The sequence below is a fragment of the Lepidochelys kempii genome, chromosome 6 (genome assembly GCF_965140265.1).
Source record: "Lepidochelys kempii isolate rLepKem1 chromosome 6, rLepKem1.hap2, whole genome shotgun sequence".
In the NCBI taxonomy this organism is placed as follows: domain Eukaryota; kingdom Metazoa; phylum Chordata; order Testudines; family Cheloniidae; genus Lepidochelys; species Lepidochelys kempii.
The window spans coordinates 121,598,080-121,622,310 of NC_133261.1; the positions used below are offsets into that span (position 1 = coordinate 121,598,080).

Sequence of the window (24,231 nt, forward strand, 5' to 3'; positions counted from 1 at the left end):
TGATGTCACAAAGCGTAACGTTGACACCATATGCTGAAATGTTGGTTCTTTTGGAAATGTCTGTAAACGTGTATTTCTTAATGCACACAGAATAAAACACTATGCTCATCAGCAGAAATGTGTTTTCCTCGAGCTATTCTATACTCTACACAACAAATTGAACTGACAGAGGAGCTTTTAACCTTTTATTCTTGGCAGATTAACATGATTTCAGAGGAGAGGTCAGGACATGGATCATGACAGGCTACGGTGAACTTGGATCTTCCTATGTAGTGTTCTATGGCTTTTTGTTATGTAGTGGAGTTGTAATTGTAAGTTGTCATGCCAGACAAGAGGCAATGTGTGTAGGCCTGAAATTAGACCTACCACCATTCTTCATGTAATATGGGCTCAGCAGTGAAAATTCAGTGCGCGAACATTGAATATTAAAGTTTCAATATCCTGCCAGCTCACAAGAAAAGAGCTAGTATGTACAGAAGAGAAGATTGTGATCCGATATGGAAACTCTTATGTTTTTATATTCTACTTCAGTTGGTACATTACATTTTTAAGTGCTCAAAAATATATATTTTTAATTAACATGCATCAACTCATAACAAATATAACAAAATAAACATGTGACAGAGATAAATCTAACACCTAATGAACTATATTTAATAGAGACAGCCTTACCCTAGGATACCAGCTGCTATTGAAATGTGTTTGTGAATCCACCTTGTTCTTGCTAATTTGAGTCAGAATTTTGGCATAAGGATGTACACTCAGAACGCGTGGTCTAGCTTCATCAGTCCTAGAATGTTCTAATAGAGATGCCTGACAAAATGAAAATACTTAATAAACAGATAATATAACGGTATAAATAATGTACATTTTCCACAGTGTAACATGAATAGGTCTTTATGGCTTACAGTCTCCCAATTATAAGGAGATTATCGTATGTTAGTAGATCTAATATGTCTGTAGAACTAATAGGTCTAGTAGATCTGAAACATGGTAATAGATCTCATCCATTTCTAATGTTTATTATTCTACTAAAAAAATGATCGGGGCAAATCTTGAGGTCCTTACTCTGTTTTTGATCAGTTCTTACCACAGTAAAGTCCAATTCTAGTCATGGGGGATTGCTAGAGAATGGACAGAGTAAAACCTGAATAAAGAATACAATTTGGGCTAAGATATGTAAAGATTAGTGTCAAATAATTTAGCCCTTTTTTTGCTTGCCACTGTCTGGAATACCTTCTCAGGGCTTGCATACTGTGGCGAGTTAGTGTGTAGCAAGCTAGGGTGTGAATCTACAGTGCAACATCTTGCACACACTAATGCTAAGTCGAATTCCAGGACTTTTACCGTGTTGTAGCAGTGTCCACACAGTGAGTTAGTGAGTGGCAAGCTGGTGCACAGTAGATCACACTCGGCTTGCTGCACACTAACTTGCCACGTACACAAGCTCTCAGAAGCCTAGACAGTTTTTCTGCTACTTGATTTATCCTTTTTTTTATTTGGCAAACATATTTAATTTCCCATGTTTTGAATAGAGCTGAAATTAAACAGTCATTTTTAACAACTTTAAAGTGATCTAAAATCGAACATTATGAAATACCCTTCATTGTGAACCAGCATCATTACCAATATCAGCGAAGCTCTGAGTAAGAACAATGTTTGTGAAATAACTGCTGCTTCCCAGCCAGCTGCTCAGAGCACAAAATATGGCATTTTCAGAGGGCAACTAGGTGATTTTAAAAATATGATTAAATACAAATTTTAAAATAGAAGTCAGATTGTATGATTGTGCCTATAACTTCTTGTTTCCAATCTTGCATTTGCTACAAGTTACAGCAAAATGGAATATCCTACCTGAGAAATCTTTGATCCAGCAATAAAACACAAAGCAGCTGCAGCCTCTTCTTCAGTAATCTGGACTCCATCTAAATGAGTAAGAGCCTTTAATCGGCCAATAACACTCAAACGCAATGAGGCTGGCTTGGAGAAAAAAAGTGAAGTGGTGTAATTGAGTTTTTTTAAATTGTCTATACGGTTACATACAAAAAAAGGACATATGATTGCTTTCAATCCAGTCTCCTCTCATGTTATGTATGCTAAGGGCTAGATTGTGGTCCATCCTGTGTGCTCACACAAGAAAGTAAAAAAGGAGATAGAAGATGCACCCCTTGCTCCCATGTCCCAGCTATGCCTACCATTGACAGCAGTGTGCATGAGAAAGCAGCCTCCACAAGGTTGCTATGCTATGTCCTCCCTGCTCATCTGGATTGGGAATGGGTGAAAAGGGGTGGGGAAGGGGCTGAATCTTGCCACACGTGTAGAAAACTATAAGGAATAACATATTTGGGCTAGGTTTGGTTACACTGATCTAATGTGACACTGATGTTGTCATAAATATAAAGGGAAGGGTAAACACCTTTAAAATCCCTCCTGGCCAGAGGAAAAACCCTTTCACCTGTAAAGGGTTAAGAAGCTAGGATAACCTCACTGGCACCTGACCAAAATGACCAATGAGGAGACAAGATACTTTCAAAAGCTGGAAGGAGGGAGAAACAAAGGCTCTCTCGGTCTGTGTGTTGTTTTTGCCAGGAACAGAAAAGGAATGGAGTCTTAGAACTTAGTAAATAATCTAGCTAGATATGCGTTAGATTCTGTTTTGTTTAAATGGCTGAGAAAATAAGCTGTGCTGAATGGAATGGATATTCCTGTTTTTGTGTCTTTTTGTAACTTAAGGTTTTGCCTAGAGGGATTCTCTATGTTTTAAATCTGATTACCCTGTAAGGTATTTACCATCCTGATTTTACAGAGGTGATTCTTTTATTTTTTCTTCAATTAAAATTCTTCTTTTGAGAACCTGATTGCTTTTTCATTGTTCTTGAGATCCAAGGGTTTGGGTCTGTGTTCACCTATGCAAACTGGTGAGGATTTTTATCAAGCCTTCCTCAGGAAAGGGGGTGTAGGGTTTGGGAGGATTCTGGGGGGAAAATACGTTTCCAAACGGGCTCTTTCCCTGTTATATATTTGTTAGACGCTTGGTGGTGGCAGCAATAAAGTCCAAGGGCAAAAGGTAAAATAGTTTGTACCTTGGGGAAGTTTTAACCTAAGCCGGTAAAAATAAGCTTAGGGGGTTTTCATGCAGGTCCCCACATCTGTACCCTAGAGTTCAGAGTGGGGAAACAACCTTGACAGATGTCAATAAATTACTCTGGATTTACATGTGTGTATAAAATAAAAAAACTAGCCCTGAAGGATTGCAGTTATACACAGCTATGTAAGACATTAAGTGCGGTACATAACAAAGTTGTTAGCACCTGCCTTATAAGCCAGAAGTTTGCAAATACTACAGTGTTATTAAATGCAAGGAATTTGATGACCTCAGAGGAGGTGAAAGAGAAGCTCAAGGGGATTTGGACATGTCAACCTAAACTCAAGGTGGAACAACAGCCCTAACTCTTATACAGAAACATTTTAAAATTCCCATTAAATTAAATATAGAGCAAGAAAAACACAGACTGGATAATCATACTTGTAAGGAAAGTGAATAACAACATCCTTATTTCTAGCTGGAAAATATACTTACCGAAACTACCAAAATAATAATGATCAATTTCAACTTTATAAACTAGATGGGACTATGCACCTGTGCATGGGAGAAAGGAGGAGTACGCACACCTCTTAACTAGGATACATAGCTCTCGGATCCAAGTATTCAGGAGAAGAGGACTACAGAGGTACTCAGGGAATGGATGGAGAGGGTGTGAAATGGACTGAGTCTTGGATTGCTCCCCAATGCCACAGCCAGCACAGCTGGGCTGCTGCTCTGGGGGATGTGTGTGTCACCAGGTAGAAGGCTGGCACTGTATATTTCCCTTGAAAGTGAGGGAAACTGTCTCTGCCCTGTCCCCTTGCACTGGCCAGCACAGCTGAGTCAGTGCAGTGGGGGCAAAGGGTGGCTTTTTACGGCTGGCATAGATCATCAGTAAAGTTACCACCTACTCGAAGCAAGGAGGAGACGAATTATGCCTCAGAGTAGCATCACTGAGTCACAATGCTTCTAGGAGTCACTCCTGCAGATTATGCACAACCCCTTGCTCAGGACTGTTTACGAAGTCAAAGGGTCTGACAGTGTAAATCGTCCTTAAAGCGGGCACTAATTACATATACATCCACTTTGAGGCCCCTTACACAGCCAGAGTGGTGTAAAGGGGCCTCAATGTAAATGAAAACCAGGCCCAAAATTTAGCACTATACAGTCTAATTATTGTTTTGGTTAGAAGGTTTTCTGAGAATTTTAAGCACTGACACATACCTTATGCCATGGGTTATGTCTGATATCAAGACCGAGTACATTTGAAGTGTGTTTATGTAAGACATTTATTTCCTCTCCAGTCTTTTTCAGTTGATTCCAGCTCAAGTCTAAATACTTCAATCTGCTTAAGCCTCTAATACCCTCCAGCGTGATCACATGGTTGTGGCTTGCGTCAAAATACTCCAGATTGGGCTGCAAGACAATACCGATTTGAGAATAATTGCACAGAAAAAAATAAAGCAAGGAAATATTTGGTAATAAACTCAGTTTTAATAGACCGTCTCACAGAAGGCACTGTCATCCAGATTCAATGCCCCAAGTGCCCCTTGCTCAGCAGCAGAAAGTCTGTTTGGAGAGCAGTCTGGTTAAGCAACTGAACCTTGGAATGTATATCTGAATCCAGCCCACCCTCTGATATTTCCTGATCCACCAGTAGAATACAGTACAGTTTTAATTTTCTTTTTCAGGGTGGAATTCATCCCTAGTGTGCTCAGCCATGGAAGGCCCTGTGCACTACTTTAGCCAGGGTGAGTGAGACAATCACACCATTTGAGAGTGGCGGGATCTAGAGAGTCCTTGGAAGGTGGGGGAAGGGGTCTATATCTTGTACACCGCATGGAGGGTGACTCCGTACTGGTCCCAAACTATGCAAAAGAGAGGGTTGCAGGCAGGTTGTGATTTTAGTCACATGATCTGAAATCACACAGATCCAGTGGCCCAGAAATCCTGGGAAGGGGATACTTAACAGCTACACTAGAATGGTAGCCCTGGAGGAACAGCACTGTAGGGCCTGGAGATGAAAGTCATCCTTCCTACCCCACAGTCAGAGCCCCACTCCAAGTCTAATCAGTTGGGTGTTATTAATTGTTGTGTTACTTATTATTATTTATTTGTATTAGGATAGTGCATAGAGACTCCAACCAAGATCAGGGCCCATTGTGCTAGGCATTGTAGACACACACAAGAAGGAACGGTCTCCAACCTGAAGCATTTACAATCTAAGTAGACAAGAGAGACAAAGGGTGGGAGACAGGAAGTAGAGAGAGGAGTAACACCACCACCACCATCTACCTCTTACATAACACTTTCCATCTGCAGATCTCAAAGCGCTCTACAAAGGAGGTAGGTATCATTATTCCATCGCATGGATGGAGAACTGAGGCAAGGGAGGTGAAATGACTTGCCTAACACCACTAAGCAGGCCAACTGCAGAGCCAGAAATAGAACCCAGGTCACCCAAGTCCCAATCCAGTGCTCTGCCTGCTAGTCCACACTACCTACTACAAAGCAAAAGTAGGAACAAAGGCTCTGTTTAGAGGCAGTGAACTTCACTCATTAGGAATAAATCAGGCTTGCTGTCATTCAATAGACATTAATATATTTAAGTTGTACACACAAAGGATTTTTTTCAATTAAAATATAGAGCAACATTTCTTACCATGTGGTAAACATCATCTAAACTAGTAAATTCATTGAAGCTGACAATAAGTTTTCGAAGCCCTGTCAGTTTAGAGATGTCCCGCAGTTTGCTCAGGCTGTTCCCATGCAAATTCAGAACCTAGGTAAAACATTAATGAGATTACAACTGTACCATATATATACACAACCAAATTCTGTGCTACTCCATCACCGTTTTTCAACATTACAGAGCTTCAACTGCTAGCGTGTAAGAGTAAATGTAACTCTATTCTCTAGATTATAAAAAGGGCTAAGAAAAGTTACTTGTAAGTGATATGAAGTTTGTGAAGATCAGTTGCAGGGACCCTGGGACAAAGTATTGCTTTTATTTTCTATTTTGAAGGATATTTGTTCTTCACCTCTACCTTCTCCCTGAAGTAACAGAGGATGGGAAGATGGAGATTCAGTTGAGAAATGGTTTTTACTGGTCCACTGAAAGAGGTCATGGTAGGGGCAAGAAGGGAGGACAGTTTCCAATCCTTCCCCACTAGGAGAGATCTTGTTGCTTGGGGAGACTGGTTGGAAGACTGCCAGTTGGGAATTCCTCCATGCCCGGAGTACAGTTTGGGGAGAGTGGCACCCAGAAGAGGGGAGGAACCAGCCACCTGAAGCCAAACTCAGGAAAGGGAGTTATGGGTGAGTGCAAGGGGGAGTGGAGAACTGCTACTGCATCAAAGACACAGACAGGAGAGGAGATCAAAACTATTTAACAATTTGAAAGGTCAAATGTTCAGCAGGCTTCCTGCACCAAGTTTGTACAGACAAAATGAGTAACTGCAAATGCAAAACTGCAGTTAGCTGTGCAATGAAAGGAGTTCTGTATGCAAATAGGTATTTGCATAAAGGGTTTTGTGGGCCCATCAGTTGCAATGATACTGAAAACTGCGTGTAGCTATGTGGCTGTCAAAAGTTCTCCCCTTCACTGGATTTATATTTTTCTGATGCCAAAACTGACAAAATCTTTTCAGGAGTGATCACTATGACGACGCAACCATGCAGCCAAGAAAACTTTAAGACTCGCAGTTAAAGCTGACATTTTAGGCCTTAACCGGGTCTCACAAACACTAGTTCTGCATGTGATTTCAGTGGAGTTATTTATACAATAGTCAGTAAGATCAGAATCCTGCCCAATATTTGTCATTCATATTTTTATGAAAAAAAAAAATGGCATAATTTAGGGACAGAAGACACTGAGATTTCACGCTAGTTTTGGATCTCCAGTTACTCCCAAAGCACTGCACTGTTGTAAAACAAGTGTAACACCAGAATCAAGCCCAAATGCTAGCCTTAATTTGTGACTTCCTACTTTTGACTAGTTTATGAGGCAATCTGAATAATATGACATTGATTATGTAATAAACTTGTCCCGCTGTAAGTTTAACAGACAATACTCACCGTTATTTGACTGTAAATATTGGCCTTAGCAACTGAAAGCACTGTCTTTTCATCCAAGCAAACAATTTTGGGTCTGGCTTTTACTGTAGGCTCCATACTCATAACTTTGTCATCACATTGCAAATCACTAGACAATATAAATCCTTCTGTATTTTTCTTTCTTTCTTCTACAATTACATTGCTGAGCGTAGAAAACAGGGACTGAACTTTGACCTATGCAAAATAACATTTGTCAACATTTGTAAAATTTCTATTTTAAATTAGGTAAATTATTTAAAATTGCATACAAATATGCAGAAAGTAGAGTTATGAAACTATCTTTCGGTAATGCAGCACTTTCAGAAGAGAACAACAATGCTTTTGTTTGCACAAGCATTTACACATTACAGTATGTTATGAACAAAAAGTAATGAAGAGTCTATGGGACATATCCTGTCACATATAGAACGCACACTGAAGACAACAGAAGTCTGCTTCTTCACCCAAACCCCCTAAGTCCAAGCACTGCAATAGCTCACTCTCCTATGAGGGAGAGTTAGATGTAGAACCATCGTAGCTCATCAGTACTGCAATTGTTTTGGCAGTGGACCACTCAAATGTGACAGAAAGGGGGGAAATCTCCCCTACGCTCCCCTCCAGGAGCTGAATATTTTACTTTTGCAGCACACCCTGCTTCTGCCAGGTAGCAGAGCTCAGGACCTGAACTGAGACCCCTGCATGATGAAAGCAAATTACATAGCCACATAACCACAAGGCCAGTCCACCGCTTAGCTTATAAAAAAAATCATAAAAGCTTTTTTATTTAAGAAAAAACCTGTTCAGGATCCCAACCCAGTAGCAGAATATCTGTGCATGCTTCAAAACTACATACATCACACTTTAAACCAAACTACAAACTGATAATGAGTTGCTCTCTCATTCAGGACTCCATGAAGCAAGGTTTTAAACACTGTCAAATCTCATTCATTTTAGTGTCTCACTACCTCGATGGATGGTGCATTTAGTGAGAGAGGAGCTAATTTTCAATTGTGCTTCATTGCACTGCTAAGACTTCATTTAAGTCTCTGTGCCTTCCCATCACATTTGATAATGTTACAAAATAAGAATCTGATGTAACTCTCATTGTAGTGTATGAAGTTTCCCATTGACTTCAATGGGAGTTTTATCAAGCCTTTAAACAGTTAGAGGGAACAGAACCCTGAACTTAGGTCCTTGTCAGGTAATTTGAGTGAAGGAGGAGTAATTTCAACTAGTTGTTTTTCTCTTGATCTTTGAGATCTAAAGCTTACTGTCTAACATCCTACTAGGGAAAACAAAGTTCATACCAGTGTAGTGTACTCAAATTCAACGACGTATTCAGGCAAGACCAGTTCGTGATCAAACACAAACCACTCACACTGTCGATGGCGGCAGTCACAGTTTCTATGTTCCATGGAAGAATATGTTTCTACAGCAAAAGAAAAGGAATAAACACAAGCGGAAGGAATAAATACAAGACTGTTTCATGTTCCCCACAGGATGTAGTGAACAAACACTTCTCTCATTTAAGTTTTGAGTTGAATGCATCCGATGAAGTGAGCTGTAGCTCATGAAAGCTTATGCTCAAATAAATTTGTTAGTCTCTAAGTTGCCACAAGTACTCCTTTTCTTTTTGTGAATACAGACTAACACGGCTGCTACTCTGAAAACTGTCAAGGGAGATTTGTTTTCTTAGGATCTTAATTCTCTTTAGGTGCCCTAAAGCAGCATCTAAAAATCTTATTGCAGAACCGTATCATTTAGCTTTTTATTTTCCTATGGCAACCCTGTTCCTTGCGCTACACATCCTCAGAGGGTAGTAACATGCCCTCTTACTCCTGCACAGCTGGCAGGTTCCAGTATGAGTGGGAGGCAACCTCTCTGGGGCCATTACTCCCTCTCCTGCCGGTTGGAAGGGAGTGGGCAAGCAGGGATAGGGATTGGACAAGAGACTTGGCTCCATTTCCCACCCACCCCCCTCCCAATACCCAATGGGCTAAATGAAATCTCCTGGTACAGATTATTTTCTATCTGGAGTGAGGGGGGAGCCAAGGAGAGAATCACAGCTTTTCTTTCATGGTGGACTATTGGAAAAGGGAACTTTGCTTCGGTCCCCATGGCACAATCTGCTATACTGCACTGTTACCCAAAACTAGTCCATCATTTTATGGTGTAATCACCTAACAGATTGGTTTTCTTGTCTTCCTGCCCATGGAAGGACAGGTACAATCACAGTTCCTGCACTAAGGTAAACAAACGGATTGCTCTCTTCTAGTATTCCAATGACTGCAAATCCCCCCGACTGGACAGGGAAGAGGTGAAGCCATGGCCCTGTTCCCATTCTGCACTGTCCTGCAAAGTTGACTGGCCACATGGAGCAAGCAGGATCGACCACTCAAAGTTTGTTGCATTGTACATAGGTAATACACAGACTTAGTGCGGGTGATCATGACTCCCTCTAGAGACAATAAAGCATGCTTCTCAGCGTTAAAGGAATTCTCCTTCTGCTCAAGCAGAGATGGCTTGGGGGTTTTAATGATGAAGGTGTTTGATCTCCACTGAGGTATGTGTACGTGGCCCCAGTTATTACACATACACACACACACACCCGCCCTGAACAATGCAAAGCTGGGAGAGGGATTGTGTACACCATACTATTTCTAGTATGTGCTCTTCAGCCACTAGTCCAATCTGGTCTTTCGTGCTTTCCTTTAAATTCTGTGTGAATTAAACTACCACAAGTAATCACTAAAACAGTGAGCATCTTTTATTATCCTCTTTAACCTTAGTTCAAAACAACATGCACTTAGGCTGGGTCAAGACCGTATTCCGAGTTCCCACCAGGACCAAAATTCCACAACAGGCTCCTAGATGTGTGAAAGACAGTGTTTAGAATACAACACTGATACAACCTCCACTTTGTGCTAACAGTCTACAGATACATTACCATCATTGGCAGCAGATGTATCACTTAGTAAATGTTTCCGAGGCCTGAACACTGAATTAGCCCCTGGATAGTTGACTTGACTGATGGGATCTTTTTCACAAGCTGGAACACTATGTCCAAGAAAAACTTTTGCAATTATGAGTTTCCCTAGGGATGGAAAGAAAAGAAGATTTAATAATAATGCTACCAAATTTAGTATAAACACAGGGCAATAAAATGTTGGTTGTCAGTTCGATACCATACTACAGGAGACTACATTCTGGCCTGGCAGATTAACGATCTAACAAGTACATTTTGGGAAGAAAGACTTCCGACAATTTTTTCCCAGAACAGTAGGATTTGGCTAAGATTTATAAGCAGTAAACTCAGACGTACAAAAATAAAAGAGGGTGGTGTCAAGGATCTGTCCCCATCAGAACACTTCGTTTGATGTTACTTCACACAAGTCCAGTCCTTCTAGCTGGAAAGGTCAGTGTCAGTTTAGCAGTGGCCAGCTCTCAGCCTTCTGGCCAAGGCCTTCTGGCTATTTCTCCCCTTTTCAGAGTCTCAGGTGAAACAAACAATCCAAAGTCAGCAAACAAAGCTAAACAAAAGGGCAAATTAAAAAAAAACAAACAAACCTAAAGGCAGTTCTAAGCCAGGATATTGGCCTCCCTTTCTTCAGAGGGGCCCTGGATGGGCCACAGTCTATCCTAGAGGCCACTTGGGGTCTCCAGCACAAGTTATGGGACACAGTCACTTCACCCTTTTAGCACAGGGGACCTGTGCTCCCTTTTTTGAGGGACCAGGTTCTGCTAGTTATCAGGCCTCTTCCTGGGAGCTGGGAACCTTAACAGACTGCTCCCTTCCTGAGCTGCCCACTGCTAAGTAGTGATGCCTCCTTTTAAATTTCTCCATTCCTGGCATGACTTGCCAGTGTGGCACAGTGACGCTTTTCTAGCACAAAGAAGCTTCTTAACCCATTCCATGCCGGTGAAGGGTTGATACATCCTGTCACTAGTGATGCCTGTTTCCTCAGAGTGCCCTGTCCTGGCTTCAAGTTAGTACAACCCCCTTGTGTCTCCCCTCACTCCCTAAAACTCACCCTTCTTTCGAACTGTTGAGTCTAGAAAGGTTAAACTACATCTAATTAGCTTCCAGATAGGAGTGCCTCTCTTAGGTGCCTCTGAACCAGTCTAGGAGTTAGCTCCAGGCCATTATATAGCTTGTTGAGGTTTCCTAATAGAAAGGACACTGGGCCAGATTGCAGCAGGTCTTTAGGGTCCCTCCACAAAAAGACCTGTATACTCTGTCACAATCTACTGTAGTTACAAGATTTTCTTGTACTTACAAGACAAAACACTTTGAAGTGATTTATGAAATGAGCCTTACACCTATCAATGATGTTTTAAACCACCTTTCCAAGCTATTACATTACCATGTATGAATGGTTCCTCAAGATCATTGTTATTTTTACGTTCATCCTTCATTTGTTGCTGCAAAAATTCTATTCTGGGACATTCACATATACTTAAACTGTTAGACAGGAGAACAGCTTCTTCTCTTCTTGAAAGCTGCAAAGATTAAAGTAAGGTCTAAGTATGTTTATTTGACCAATGCCCCCTGTAAGAATTTCAAGACATATATCCTAAATCAGCAGCTTTACAATATGCAAATGAATTAAGGAAGAGGTGGAGAGTGGAAGAGGGAGGAGTAAAAAACAAGAAGGGCAGGCTCATTTACTTGTGATATCACAATCTAGTCAGGAGAAAAGAAAGTTAGATCGTAAACTCTTTGGAGCAGAGTATCAGAGGGGTAGCCATGTTAGTCTGTATCCACAAAAACAACAAAGAGTCTGTTGGCACCTTAAAAACTAACCGATTTATTTGGGCATAAGCTTTCGTTGGTAAAAAACCCACTTCAGATGCAAAGCTTATGCCCAAATAAATCGGTTAGTCTTTAAGGTGCCACCGGACTCCTTTTTCTTTGGAGCAGGAATCAGATTTTTCTATATCTTTGAACAGCACCTAGCACAATGGGAGGGGGCAGTCCTAACTGGGGCCTTTGAGCTCTACCACAATATAACAACAACAAAGAAGCAGAGAGAGAAATGGGAGAGACAGGTATTTCTGAAGATACAATCCCATCACTCAACAACAAGCTGTTCACAAAACAGAAAACCAGGGAGAGGTGGGCTATAAGTAGGGAAGACGAAATGAGGATGCTGCAGAAGAAGAAAGAGAGAAGGCTCTCCTATCCCATCTCTCTACATTTTGCTTTTCATGGGTCAGAATGAGACATTTCTTACCTGATAATTCAGTGTTAATAGCTTCTCTCCTCATTCATCACTAATGAGACAATGACCCCTATGTATGGAATTCAACAAGGCAGTCCAATGTTTTTGCTGGAGGCTCCAAGACAAAGCCCCACCTTCAGCTCAGGTTGCCAGAAGAGTTCTTCCACAGCTGTGGGAACACTCCAGCAACTGATTATTAGCATTAAGATAACAACTTGATATAATATGTTTTAAGACAGGTATATGTCTAAGTCTCCCTTTAGAAAAAGAATTCAGTTTGTATTCTGGTCATTTATCAGACTCCCAGGGTGGGCTGAATGAGAAGAGAATCTGCTAACAGAAACAAAATGATCAGGTAAGAATTTTTTTTCTTTCCTTTACACGGGTTCTCTCCTCATTCACCAGCAGTTGGAAGTAGCAGACAGTGATTCACACAAGTTGGAGGTAGGGAGGGGTGAATAAACAGAGTTTTCATTATTCTTCTAGTAGAATAATAGGCAGGAATGTATGTAGGAACCAACCCACCTATAGCACCTTCCTATCAAGGATGACTTTGCAGAGGAATGGAAACTTATTTTGCAAATCTTCCTCACATGAGGCTCATACTCTTTCTTCCCAGTGCCCCTGTGGAATTCTGTGAATAGTTTCCCAGATGCCAAGCATGCCATATGGTGCAGGATTTTAACATCTTGCCTGCAGGAACTTTGAGGCCCTAATGCCTTCATGTTTTGGATAGAATGAAATAAACAGCATACAACTGGCAGGCGTATTCCATATGCCCAAGCTATAACTTTACAGCACTAGGAATGCCCATTTATGCCACAAACTTCCAAAGGACGGTCAAGTGTTCAAACAAAATGATAGAAGAACTACTTCCCCAGAAGAGTCCAATGTGCCTACTTACAGAACACTGCTAGGGCTGGGACTGGGACCCATGATTCTATTGTGCTTGGTTGTAGGACTCCAATAAATCAATCTGGAGAAACTCAAGTGCAGCTGAGATGGCCAGCACCTTGTAATTATTATTATATATTTGTATTACAGTAGCATCTAGAGGTCAGGGACCCAATGCAGTTGGCACGGTACAAAGAAGAAGTCCCTGCCCCAAAAAGCCTTCTGTTTCCTCTTGCACATGAAACAAATTTGACCAGATCAATGAGTGAAACTTCCTGGTTGAGTTTTATCTGGATAGCCTAAACTATATCAGAGACCAATGGAGAATCCATGCTGAACTACACTTTTCTTAGGATGCCTAGGCTGGTAACTGTAGGTGTTTCTGGTCTGAATGAAAGGGGTCCCTGCTTCAAGAGGTCTGGTCTTTTCTGAAGATGCAATGTGGGTTGCTTAGCTATCTAGCAAGTGCAAAATGCCTTCTGGGTCAGTGGAGGATTAGAAGAAGGACTTCAACTCCCTTTTCCTCTTTTCTATATTCTTTATGCAAACTATCTTGAAAGATAGCAGATTCTTCTCTTCCCACAACATTACTTCTATTTGACCTCGTTACTCCCTGATTTTAGAAGGGACAAACACTCATGCCTCAATCATAAACCAACCTCTAACAGGGAAGACTTCCTCCATGAGACACAAAATTGCCTGCAATGTGGTTTCTTGCACCGTCTTCTGAAGTAGATGGTACTGACCACTGTCATACTGGATTTGATGGACCATTGATCTGATCCCACGTGGCCATGTTTGTGGGTTTTGGGTAAGGAGGTTGTTCAGACACACTACTGACAGAGCTGTCATGGTGAACTAAAAGGATGGGTGCGCTGAGATTTTGGAAATTTGTCTTCCAAGTATGCTCCTCAACCTGAATGGCTTACTTCTTTAGTGAGTATGCAAGGGTCTAGAGTGCAAATTGGGTTGGCTTTCAGCATGTTGTTTGTACTGACCTGCCCACAAGGGGATATTTGGATGTGATCAGAGAAGGACACCTAATTTTGCATTGTAGCAGGTGTGTGGTTCCACATCCCCAGAATGAATTTCTTCAGGTGCATATTGAGAAACAACTTAGGGAATGAAGCCAATGCATGCCACCAGCAATCCTGTTCATTGCAGAAAATTGCTACGGTTAACCTCTATCAGGAAATGACTAGTGCAATGAAGTTTTGGGTCTTTGGAAATCTTTTCCATGAGGGTAAAAGTGTGGCCAGAGCCAGGCTCTTTTTTTTTTTTTTTTTAAAACCACAAGTGAGCAATTTTCTGCATTGGATTCAAAAGCTCTTCCTGGCTATGAAGAACAGCTCCTCACCTGTAAGTTCGGATGCACAAGATCTGTTTAGAAAGACTGATGGCTATTCGTGAGTGTAACATCCTTGTAGCCATCAAGTTAGAAGCCACTGCTCGTCACAAATCACATCAAGGGTTAGACTAGGATACAATGTGAAACATCTCACTCCAAGCAAGAATTATACCCAGAGATGATGACTTTTTACCACCAAGCAGGCTTTTCTTACTAAGTATGTGAAACACCTTTGGTCTGAATAGCTATAGCTGAGGCTTTGAAGTCTCCATGCTACCAAATACCTAATCTGGGGGGGAGGGGGGAGGAGGAAGATAGATAAGTCGCTGCTACACAAAAACAAATAAAAATTAAATTATAAAACAATCTGGTTTGGAGAAACTAAACTAACTTGTTACACTACTGGAGGCAGAAAATTTGGGAGCCTGAGCTGAAGGGCGAGACTTAGTCCTGAAGCTTCCACCAACAATGCTGGACTGCCTCCCAACTGAGTATTCGTGATGAACGAGGACAGAAGCTGTGCAATCGAAAAGGAGGGAGAGAAGAAGAAACAGGGAAGGCATGAAACGGGAGTTAAAAAGAAGTAGCAAAGCACCGATCATTCCTGTGCCAGGAAGGGAAAAAGCAAAGAAGAAAGTGGAGACAACAAGGAGGAAGGACAAGAATAAACACAGAAAACGAGGGGAAAGATGAGTGGGACAAAGGGCTAAGAAGAGACGAAAGAAGAGAGAAAGGTACAGCAGCAACAATTAGGCCTTTCTGAGCTGGGCTACCAACTACTAAGGGTAAGTCTTCACGACCCACCGAATTGGCAGGCAGCAATCAATCCAGTGGGGATCCATTTATTGCGTCTAGTCTAGATGCAACAAATCGACCCCTGAGCACTCTCTGGTCGACTCCTGTACTCCAGCGCCATGAGAGGCGCAAGCAGAGTCTATGGGGGAGCGGCAGCAGTTGATTCACTGCGGTGGAGACACCACTATAAATCAATCTCAGTACGTCAACTTCAGCTGTGTTATTCACGTAGCTGAAGCTGCATAACTTAGATTGATTCCCCGCCCCCACACACACAATGTAGACCAGGGCTAAGTAATAAACATTCTTCTATGCAGATTTTATCTCACCTTGTGCTCTTCTATTGCCTGGAACCCATCCTCAAGCACTTGTAACAGTTGCTTTTTCTTAACTGGCAAGTCTGGGTCAAATACATAAAAGAGACATTCCAGCATCTTCCTGTAGTTTCTTAACAAAAATAAGAAACAGGAAAATATTTCAGTGCTTCTGTTGCAAAAATAATATGCAGCCTAAGTGGAGCATGTTCATTTTACAATGTTCACTAAGAATTAGCTGGATTGCAATTAAGGTGACTTCCACTTATTTTAAGAACTACAAATAACATTGATATTCAGTGTGCAATATCTGGTGAACATTAAAGATAAAATGCATGATAAAACAAGTGTTTTCGTCCTTTAACGCATAAGGGTGGTCTCCATTTCCGGTGCCCCCTCAAAAAAAATTTTTTTTTTTTTTGCATTTCAAAATGTCAAGTTCTTACTTCCTTCTCTTTGCTGGAGGTCCTTGGCAAGATTACTGTAAGTAGCTGGGAAGGAGAGTGGATAATGGAATCCATGTGAACAAAACATCTCAAAAAACCACCGTGTCCATAAGAGAAATAACCGTTCTTTCCTCTTTGAGTGATAGTCCACGTGGACTCCACTTCTGGTGACTGGCAATCAGTGACCTCACAATCAGGATCATGACTGTAGTACAGCTTTGCCAGAATGGGCATCCTGAGGCCTCAATTAAGGAATAGTGGTGGGTGAAATCAAGGACTGATCCCTAGATAGCTGCCCTGCAAATTTCTGAAACTGATATGCTTTTCATACCATAAATATAAAAGTGCCTGAGTCCTGGTGGAGTGGGCTCTAACCTGCCTGGGTGGATCTAATCTAGCTAACTCATAACATGATCTAATACAATTAGACATCCATGTAGACAGTCTCTGGGTATGCATTGCCTGACCTTTTACCCTATCAGCAACTGCTACAAAGATTCTTGGGGAACTCCTGAAGGGTTTTGTTGTGTCAAGGCAATATGAAAGAGCATTAACCACATCAGGGGCATGCAACGTTGCTTCCCTTCGTTGGGGTGAGGCTTGGGAAAGAAAACTGGTTGGTGATTCATGTGATTCAGATGACCATCTGAAATAATCTTCAGTAAAAACTGTGGGTGAGACCTAAGGATCACTGTGTCTTTATGTAACAGCGTGTAAGATGTACCAGCTATGAGGGCCTGAATCTCTCTTAACCATCACACTGATGTCATAGCAACTAAAAAAAACCACATTTTAAAAGATGGATGATATAGAGAGAAAGATTTTAGGGGCTGAAAAGGAGGTCCCATTAACCCCGCTAAGACTATATAAAGGTCACAGGAAAGAGGGAGCACTCAAACTGGAGGAAGCACATGAATAAAGGGCATGAGGAACTTATCAACTGCAGGGTGGGAAAATATGGTGCGACTCTGGACAGGAAGATGGTGACCTGATATAGATACTAAATGTATTCTTATGAAGCTGATGTATGGTTCTGAATGCTTAGGGACAGCAGATAGTCCAGAACAGCAGGAATTGAGTCTTCTAAAGGAGACAGGTGGCAATCTCCCATTTTCCTACATAAGTCAGTCTAGAGGAATCCTTTCTGCTGTGCACCAGTGTATTCTGGACGTCAGCTGTTCAGCTCCTGTTGATGGTAGTTAACCAGCCAGCTTCCATGCTGTTAGAAGCAACAATGCTGGGTCCAGGGTAGGATCTGACCTTCATTCTGAGAGATCACATTGGGTAAGTCAGGTAATACCGTTGGGGGCTGAGCCGACAAGAGTCTGAGGAGATCTATGCCTCCTTTTTCTAAGTCCCAGGAGGGTGAGCTACACTGGTACTCAATCTGGGAACCATGTTCCTTCCTATCCCTTTCAGATGACTGGATGGAGGAGGACTTAGAGACTCTACCAGTCTCAGCAAACAGAAGTTTCTCTGAAGAGGGAGCCCGGGAACTTGGAGCTGAGCCACAGCTCATAAGCACACTGATGGGGAAAGCCTGCTGAGGCCCAGTAGGCCCTTTTTCTCCGACTCTGAGGATCCTGTTGAGCACTCCAGGAGAAAAATTTAAGATGGACCTCTCTCAGTTTCAGAATTCTCTTGGCGAAGGAGCCACAGAATGAGCATCTATCAGGCATATTCTCCTCTCCAAAACAAAAAAGGCACTTAAAACACCCATCATTAAGTGGAATAGTCATATCACAGGAGGCAAGTTTTGAACTCCATGAACTTCATTTCAGTCCCAATGGCTAAACCTCGATACCAGGAAGCTCCCTAACACTAATAAAAGGTTTTTGCTCTTTCATATATATATATATAGTCAGACATAAAAAAAGACAAAAACACATTATACAAGGTCACTATCTAACTCATTTACACACACACACAAAACATCAGTAAAGTCATACACTGTACAGAGAAGAGGGCACTGCAGGAGTTCCATCTTCCAGCCATGGGTTGCAAGAACAAACTGAAGTATGGGTGGGCACAAAGTCATCCAGGCTGCAGGCACTGCCCCAATGGATACTTGTTGGCTAAAATAATCCTAACTTGCATGCATGTGCGCCAGAAGTAGAATGCATATGGACAATCACTAGAGGAAGAATCACTGTTAAATTTTTAAAGCTTCAGCATCTGATCCTGCTATCACACCACACACAGAACCCGCAGTGAACTCATTTGTCAGTTATATTATCCACCCTGCAGGGAACTTCCATATAAACCAATCTTTAGTTTCTATAATAGCCAAACCTTTCTAAAGTAAAGGCTGAAATCCACATATAAGAAATTTGGACACACCAGCACTGGAGAATACAAATCAACTGGGTGAATATGCAACCAGGTATCTGCATGTACACTACTGAGATGTGTGTTCAATACAGAGGCATACATGCATGTATTTTTTTCCTCTTTTTGCACTATATCTCTGCCTTTCCTTTTAAAAAAAAAATCTGGCCATTCACATCTATATTTAAACTGAATTCACAGCCTTATGCTGGTTTATGTGTTGCTTTGTAAAATATATCACTTAAAATCACTAAGTTCATATTGCTTCACATATAACTGCTTCACTAAATTGTCCTTAAAAATAATCTACTCACTCTGTTTCACTTAAAACTTCTTTATCCAAAAACATTTGAAACTTCTCTTCAAATATCATCCTCAGGATACGGTTGTGCACTCGAATGATACGATTTATTTTCAGTCCTGTGATACTATATGCTTTGAAGTCCCAGGCACAAAATCGTGACAGAATTAAATCATAGCAGGAATTAAACCTGTGTCCAGGAATGAACCATGGAGAGCAATGAATTAATAACGTTTTCTTCATTTTTTTAAACTTTTTTTTTTTTTTTTCCAACCAGAACCTGGTTTTTCTTCAGTTTTCAAATGAAGAGGGAAAGAAAAATAAATGATATTTTGGGGTAGTTTCTTTTTTTTAATACTTTTAGAAAATCTCTCTTTTCAACTAGAGATGGATGACCTTGTGTTACCTCATTTTGAACATTACAGATTACATTTGGCAGCAAATACTAATGTTAATGAGTTTGTGATCCACCACGTTTCTCTCCTGCCTCTAGGATTCCACATTGCATCGCAGATTCCATAAAGTCCTCCACACATGCTTATGGCCACAGCTTTAGGCTTCTTGTCTGGAACACTGCCACATCCTGTTTGCCTCATGCAAGTGAGTAATTCTACTGGAGTCAATGGGATTACTTGCATAAAGTGAGCATGGTGAACATGGACCTATATTACTACACCGAAACATTAAAAGAGGAACAACGATCCAGCAGTAAGGGCACTACCCTAGGACCCAGGAGATCTGGGATCACTTCCCTACTCTCCTACAGCCTTCCAAGGCAATCACTGAGGCTCAGTTCTCCACCAACAAAATGGAATAATTGCACTTCCATGCCTCATTGGGGCGTTGTGAAGATAAATACATTAAAGACTGTGAAGTGCTCAGATACTACAGTAATGGGGCCATATCAACAGCTTCGACAGACAGCTAAAATACAGTTCTTAAAATAAGTCTATTATGGAAATGTAGCGGTTTCCCAAAAGCTGAGAAAACCAAACTGAAAACCAAATACTCTTTTCAATAATCAGAGGACAATTTTCTAGAAAAAGATAAACAACAAATGCAGATCGACTTGCAATGAATAAAAACACTGCTCTTTCTCTAAAGGACAGCTCACCTTAAGTGATCACTCTGGTTACAGTATGTATGGTAACACCCATCGTTTCATGTTCTCTATGTATATAAATCTCCCCACTGTGTTTTCCACTGAATGCATCTGATGAAGTGAGCTGTAGCTCACAAAAGCTTATGCTCAAATAAATTTGTTAGTCTCTAAGGTGCCACAAGTACTCCTTTTCTTTTTGTGAATACAGACTAACACGGCTGCTACTCTGAAACCTGTGCTAAGACCCTGATTCAAACATTGGATTCATTTAGCATTTCTCCTTGTCAATATTAAAAATCCTTGGCTTGAAAAAGCAGCTTTAAAATAAAATTAATTAAATAAAATGACAATACTAACAAAGAACGCTGTTTATAAAGGAAAGTACAGAGAGAACCTCTGAGCACATCGCACCTGGCAGCACTTTAGCAGACATGTCTGAACATAAGAGAAAGGCACAGCTGAGGTGGACAAGCTTGGAATACTCAAGCAGAAAACTGTCCTTGAAATAATGCCAACCTAAATTTGAGTCTCCCCTCAACAAAGTGTCAAGGTTATTTATACTGAGATCATGTAAACAACCTTTAATGCTTCTTTACAACAAGTAGTAAAGCTATCCAGGAGCTCGCTGTCACTGCTGCCACAGTAGTTAAAATAGCTATTAGTCATTTCAGATTTCCATATTCCTCTTTTATCTACCATCTTATTTTATAAAGAATTTCCTGGATGTGAAAAAATATAAAAAAAGATAGCAAATAATTAGTCTACAGAGGAATCAAAGTCTTGATAATATATACTATACAAATAATGGAATATTTATCTTCTACTGTGCCTAAGTATTACTATGGACCCAACACAGCTCCCATTGAAATGAATGGCAAAACTTCAATTGACTTCAATGAGGCCCCAAACCTCTGGTGTTGCATTTGGTCCAAAGAACTTACCTAAAAGTTAATGGAATCCTTAGACATTTTATGCCTTTACATCAGGCAACAATGGAGTGAATGTTAATTAAATAACTATTGAACAAATTACAAAAACAGTCACATTTCAGTTTTAGATATACTAAGAAGACCCCAACCCCCACAATAAAAGATCTATTTTTTTCCAAAATACGTGTGTACTTTTTGATAGTCATGATTATAGCTACTGGAACATTTTATTAAATAAAGGACTAATTTATTTTTTTTTAAATTACTGAATTTCTTTTGAAGAATGTTTTATAGAACAAACGTCTTCTTTCATTTTGAGCACTCTCTGCATTTTAAAGAAAAACACTGGTACCAGAGCGAGAGAGTATTTTTGTATTTTTATGAGAGGGTGGCGTGGCCCAGTGGACAGAACAGTATGGGGTCTATTCCCAGCTTTGCCACTGGTCTGCTGGATGACCTTGAACAATCACTGCCTCTCTCTGTGGCTTGGTTTCCCCATCGGTAAAATGGTGAATAATTATATTTACCTCCTTTGTAAAGTGCTTTGAGCTCTACTGATGGTTTATTATAGCTTATATACCACAATAAATAGATGATAAAATTGTATACTTCAGGACATAAGGCAATAAATAACTTGAGGGTTAGGAAGTAAATTCTTCCACAAGCCTGTTATTCTATAAGTCTATATTAGAGTTTCTTGCACCTTTCCCTAAAGGTGAGCAGGGTGACTATGCATTCCCTGCATGCAGCACTGATGGGCTCTGTGTTAGTTTCATATAGGGCAGGGTAGAGAGATATGGAAATGGGCAGATCCAAAGGTCACAAACTTCTATACGAGTCCAGATAGTTCACTGCTCTTGCTCAATCCGTGAATAGCATTTATAGAAGGGCTGTGTGCCCACTCCCCGCTCTGCCCATGGGTTAGATACTGATTCCATTTCTCTCTAAGCTCCTATGTAGTTCTCCCATACAAAGCCGGGGTCATGAATTTAACCACCAGGACTAAGTTTATCCATATCATAAGCACGTAGTACTCCCAGCGAATGTCAATGAGAGTCATGCCTACTTAGGCCAAGGTCAGATTTAGCCCTACACATGTTTCTGAAGAAAACAGTTCCTTCAGAGAATTTCAGGTCACAATGTATTAACTGGTGTTTTGGTTTTTTTTTGGGGGGGGGGGGCAGGGGAGGTTTGTTAAAATTCACTAACTCTGAATGGTAAGAACAGAAAATTTATCAATTTCCCTTCTGCTAGCAGAATCTCCCACATCCTTGACGTCTCAGCTACTCTCCTCTCTCTGCAGCTCAAACTTTAGAAGCCATGTGAACTGGCCAGGCCCCTCAGCTCCTGCTTGCTTCCAGAGGAGTTATTCCCAAGATGTTAAAAATGCGTAACTTCAGCACATAGTACTGGGGTTCTTATTCCCTCTCGGTTGTTCACATATGTGACTGTGGTTGTGTTGTCTGACTAAATCAGCAAGCGGTTCCTCTCTAGGCTGGACAGAAACCTTCATAGCACCAGCTTGACTGCTCTTAGTTCTAGGAGGTTTATGCTATGGGTCTCTCCTCCAAGTTCCAGAAGCCTTGAGCTGTTTGGGACCCTAGATATGTTTCCCATCTCTTTAGATTGAAGTCAGTTATGGGGATCAGGGGATCTGGAAGGCATAAGGAATGCCCTGAGCTGGTCACCACTTTAAGCAGTTGATCACCTGTGCCAGGATCCTCATTTGATCTTTCATGTACTCAGGGGTGTGGTCCCATACCATTAAGATGAAGCCCTTGAAGGCGCATGATGAGTGACCGTGTCCATGGGGCGATCCGTATGCACAATACTAGGAGGCCTAGCAGTTGAAGGCTCACTGCGATCGTGGGCCTCTTGCAGTTCCAAAACAATGCAAGGAGGTCTTGAACCTTCTGGAACCTCTCGAGAGATGGATATATCCTTGCTATCAAGGTGTCTATGTCTGCTCCTAAGTAAGTTATTTGGGTGGATGGAATCAAGGTGTTTTTCTGGATGTTAATAATAAAACCATGCATCTGCAGGAGAGTCAAAGTCAGAAACATAGTTGTTTGTGCCATTACAGGGGATGGAGCTCTGATAAAAATGTCTTCCAGGAAGGGATATAGATAGCTCTCCCATGTTCTGAGTCTGGCTATGATTATCACCAAATCTTTGTAAAGACCTGGGGATTGAGGATAAGCATAGTAGGAGTGCCTGATATTGATAATGCTTTCTGCTGTAGGCAATTAGGAACCTGCAATGGCATGTTCTGATCAGGATATGTAGGTATGCATCTGTGAGATCCACAGAAGACAGAAAATCCCTCTGGGACAGGGATGACACTATAGAAGTCAGGGTCTTCAGCCAGAACTTCATTTTCTTCATCCATTTGTTGAGCCTTCTGAGATCTAGAATGGCTCGGATTCCCCCTGCATGCTCCTAAAGCAGGGGTTCTCAAACTTCATTGCACCTTGACCCTCTTCTGACAATAAAAATTACTATATGACCCCAGTTGGGTGGACCAAAGACAAAGCCCAAGGTCTTCTCCCCCAGGCAGGGGGGCCTGTAACCTGATCCCCACCACTCAGGGCTGAAGCCCTTAGGCTTCGGCTTCAGCCCTGGGTGGTGGGGCTCAGGCTTCCGCTTCATCCCCAGCAAGTCTAATGCCAGTTCTGGCAACCCCATTAAAACAGGATCCCGACTCACAGTTTGAGAACCGCTGTTCTAAATGATAGAGAAGATGGAGCAGAACCCTGAGAATCTTTCTTGTGAGGGAATGCTCTATATCACTCCCATACCCAGGAGGTGAGAAATCTTGTTCTAGCTTAGACTGTGATTTACGGGGTCATTTGAAATGGGGGACTGGATGAAAAACGGATCGGGTGGAGCCCGTAACTCAAGGGAATATCCCTCACTCACTAGTCCATGAGCTAAGCAACACATTCCTCCAGGAACTGGGAAATCCTGCCCCCAAGCTTCCATTCTGGGGGGAAGACCTAGGTGGTCTTTGTCATAGAGAGGCTTTGGGAGCAGCAGGATTCTCCTGGGGCTTTCTTTCCAAGCCATGGTTCCACAGCTTTCATCTGGGGAGCCTGCTGTCTCTTTGCTGGTATTTCTGTAAGGATGAGGTCCGAAAGGAATGCCTTTGTGCGAAGGCCAGTCTGTACTCTTTCTCAAAGGCATGGTGCGGCATCAGAAGGGACTGTTAGATTTTGAAGCATTGTCTACTAGCTTGTTCAGATGTGAAGGAGGGAGCTATGAAAGCTGCCGCCTTCCACAGGCAGCCACAGAGGCAGAGAAACTGGAAGCAAGCAGGAGCACAGTGGGTATAGCCAAACCATGTCATTTCAAAACTCTGATCTGCCTCTATGA

The 24,231-nt window shown here is 41.5% G+C and overlaps 1 protein-coding gene across 5 annotated transcripts in view; it reads right to left on the reverse strand.

The window, feature by feature from the left end:
* LRRC9 (leucine rich repeat containing 9) overlaps positions 1-24,231 on the reverse strand; it is a 78,714-nt gene that overhangs the window by 38,439 nt on the left and 16,044 nt on the right. For all 5 annotated transcript variants that reach the window (XM_073349952.1, XM_073349955.1, XM_073349956.1 and 2 more), the window contains 10 exons: positions 18,842-19,018; positions 15,769-15,886; positions 11,545-11,680; positions 10,128-10,274; positions 8,488-8,609; positions 7,163-7,375; positions 5,748-5,867; positions 4,310-4,501; positions 1,855-1,980; positions 673-813 (listed from right to left, as the gene is read on the reverse strand). In XM_073349952.1, coding sequence (XP_073206053.1) covers positions 673-813; positions 1,855-1,980; positions 4,310-4,501; positions 5,748-5,867; positions 7,163-7,375; positions 8,488-8,609; positions 10,128-10,274; positions 11,545-11,680; positions 15,769-15,886; positions 18,842-19,018 — 1,492 coding nt within the window. The remainder of the gene's footprint in view (positions 1-672; positions 814-1,854; positions 1,981-4,309; positions 4,502-5,747; positions 5,868-7,162; positions 7,376-8,487; positions 8,610-10,127; positions 10,275-11,544; positions 11,681-15,768; positions 15,887-18,841; positions 19,019-24,231) is intronic.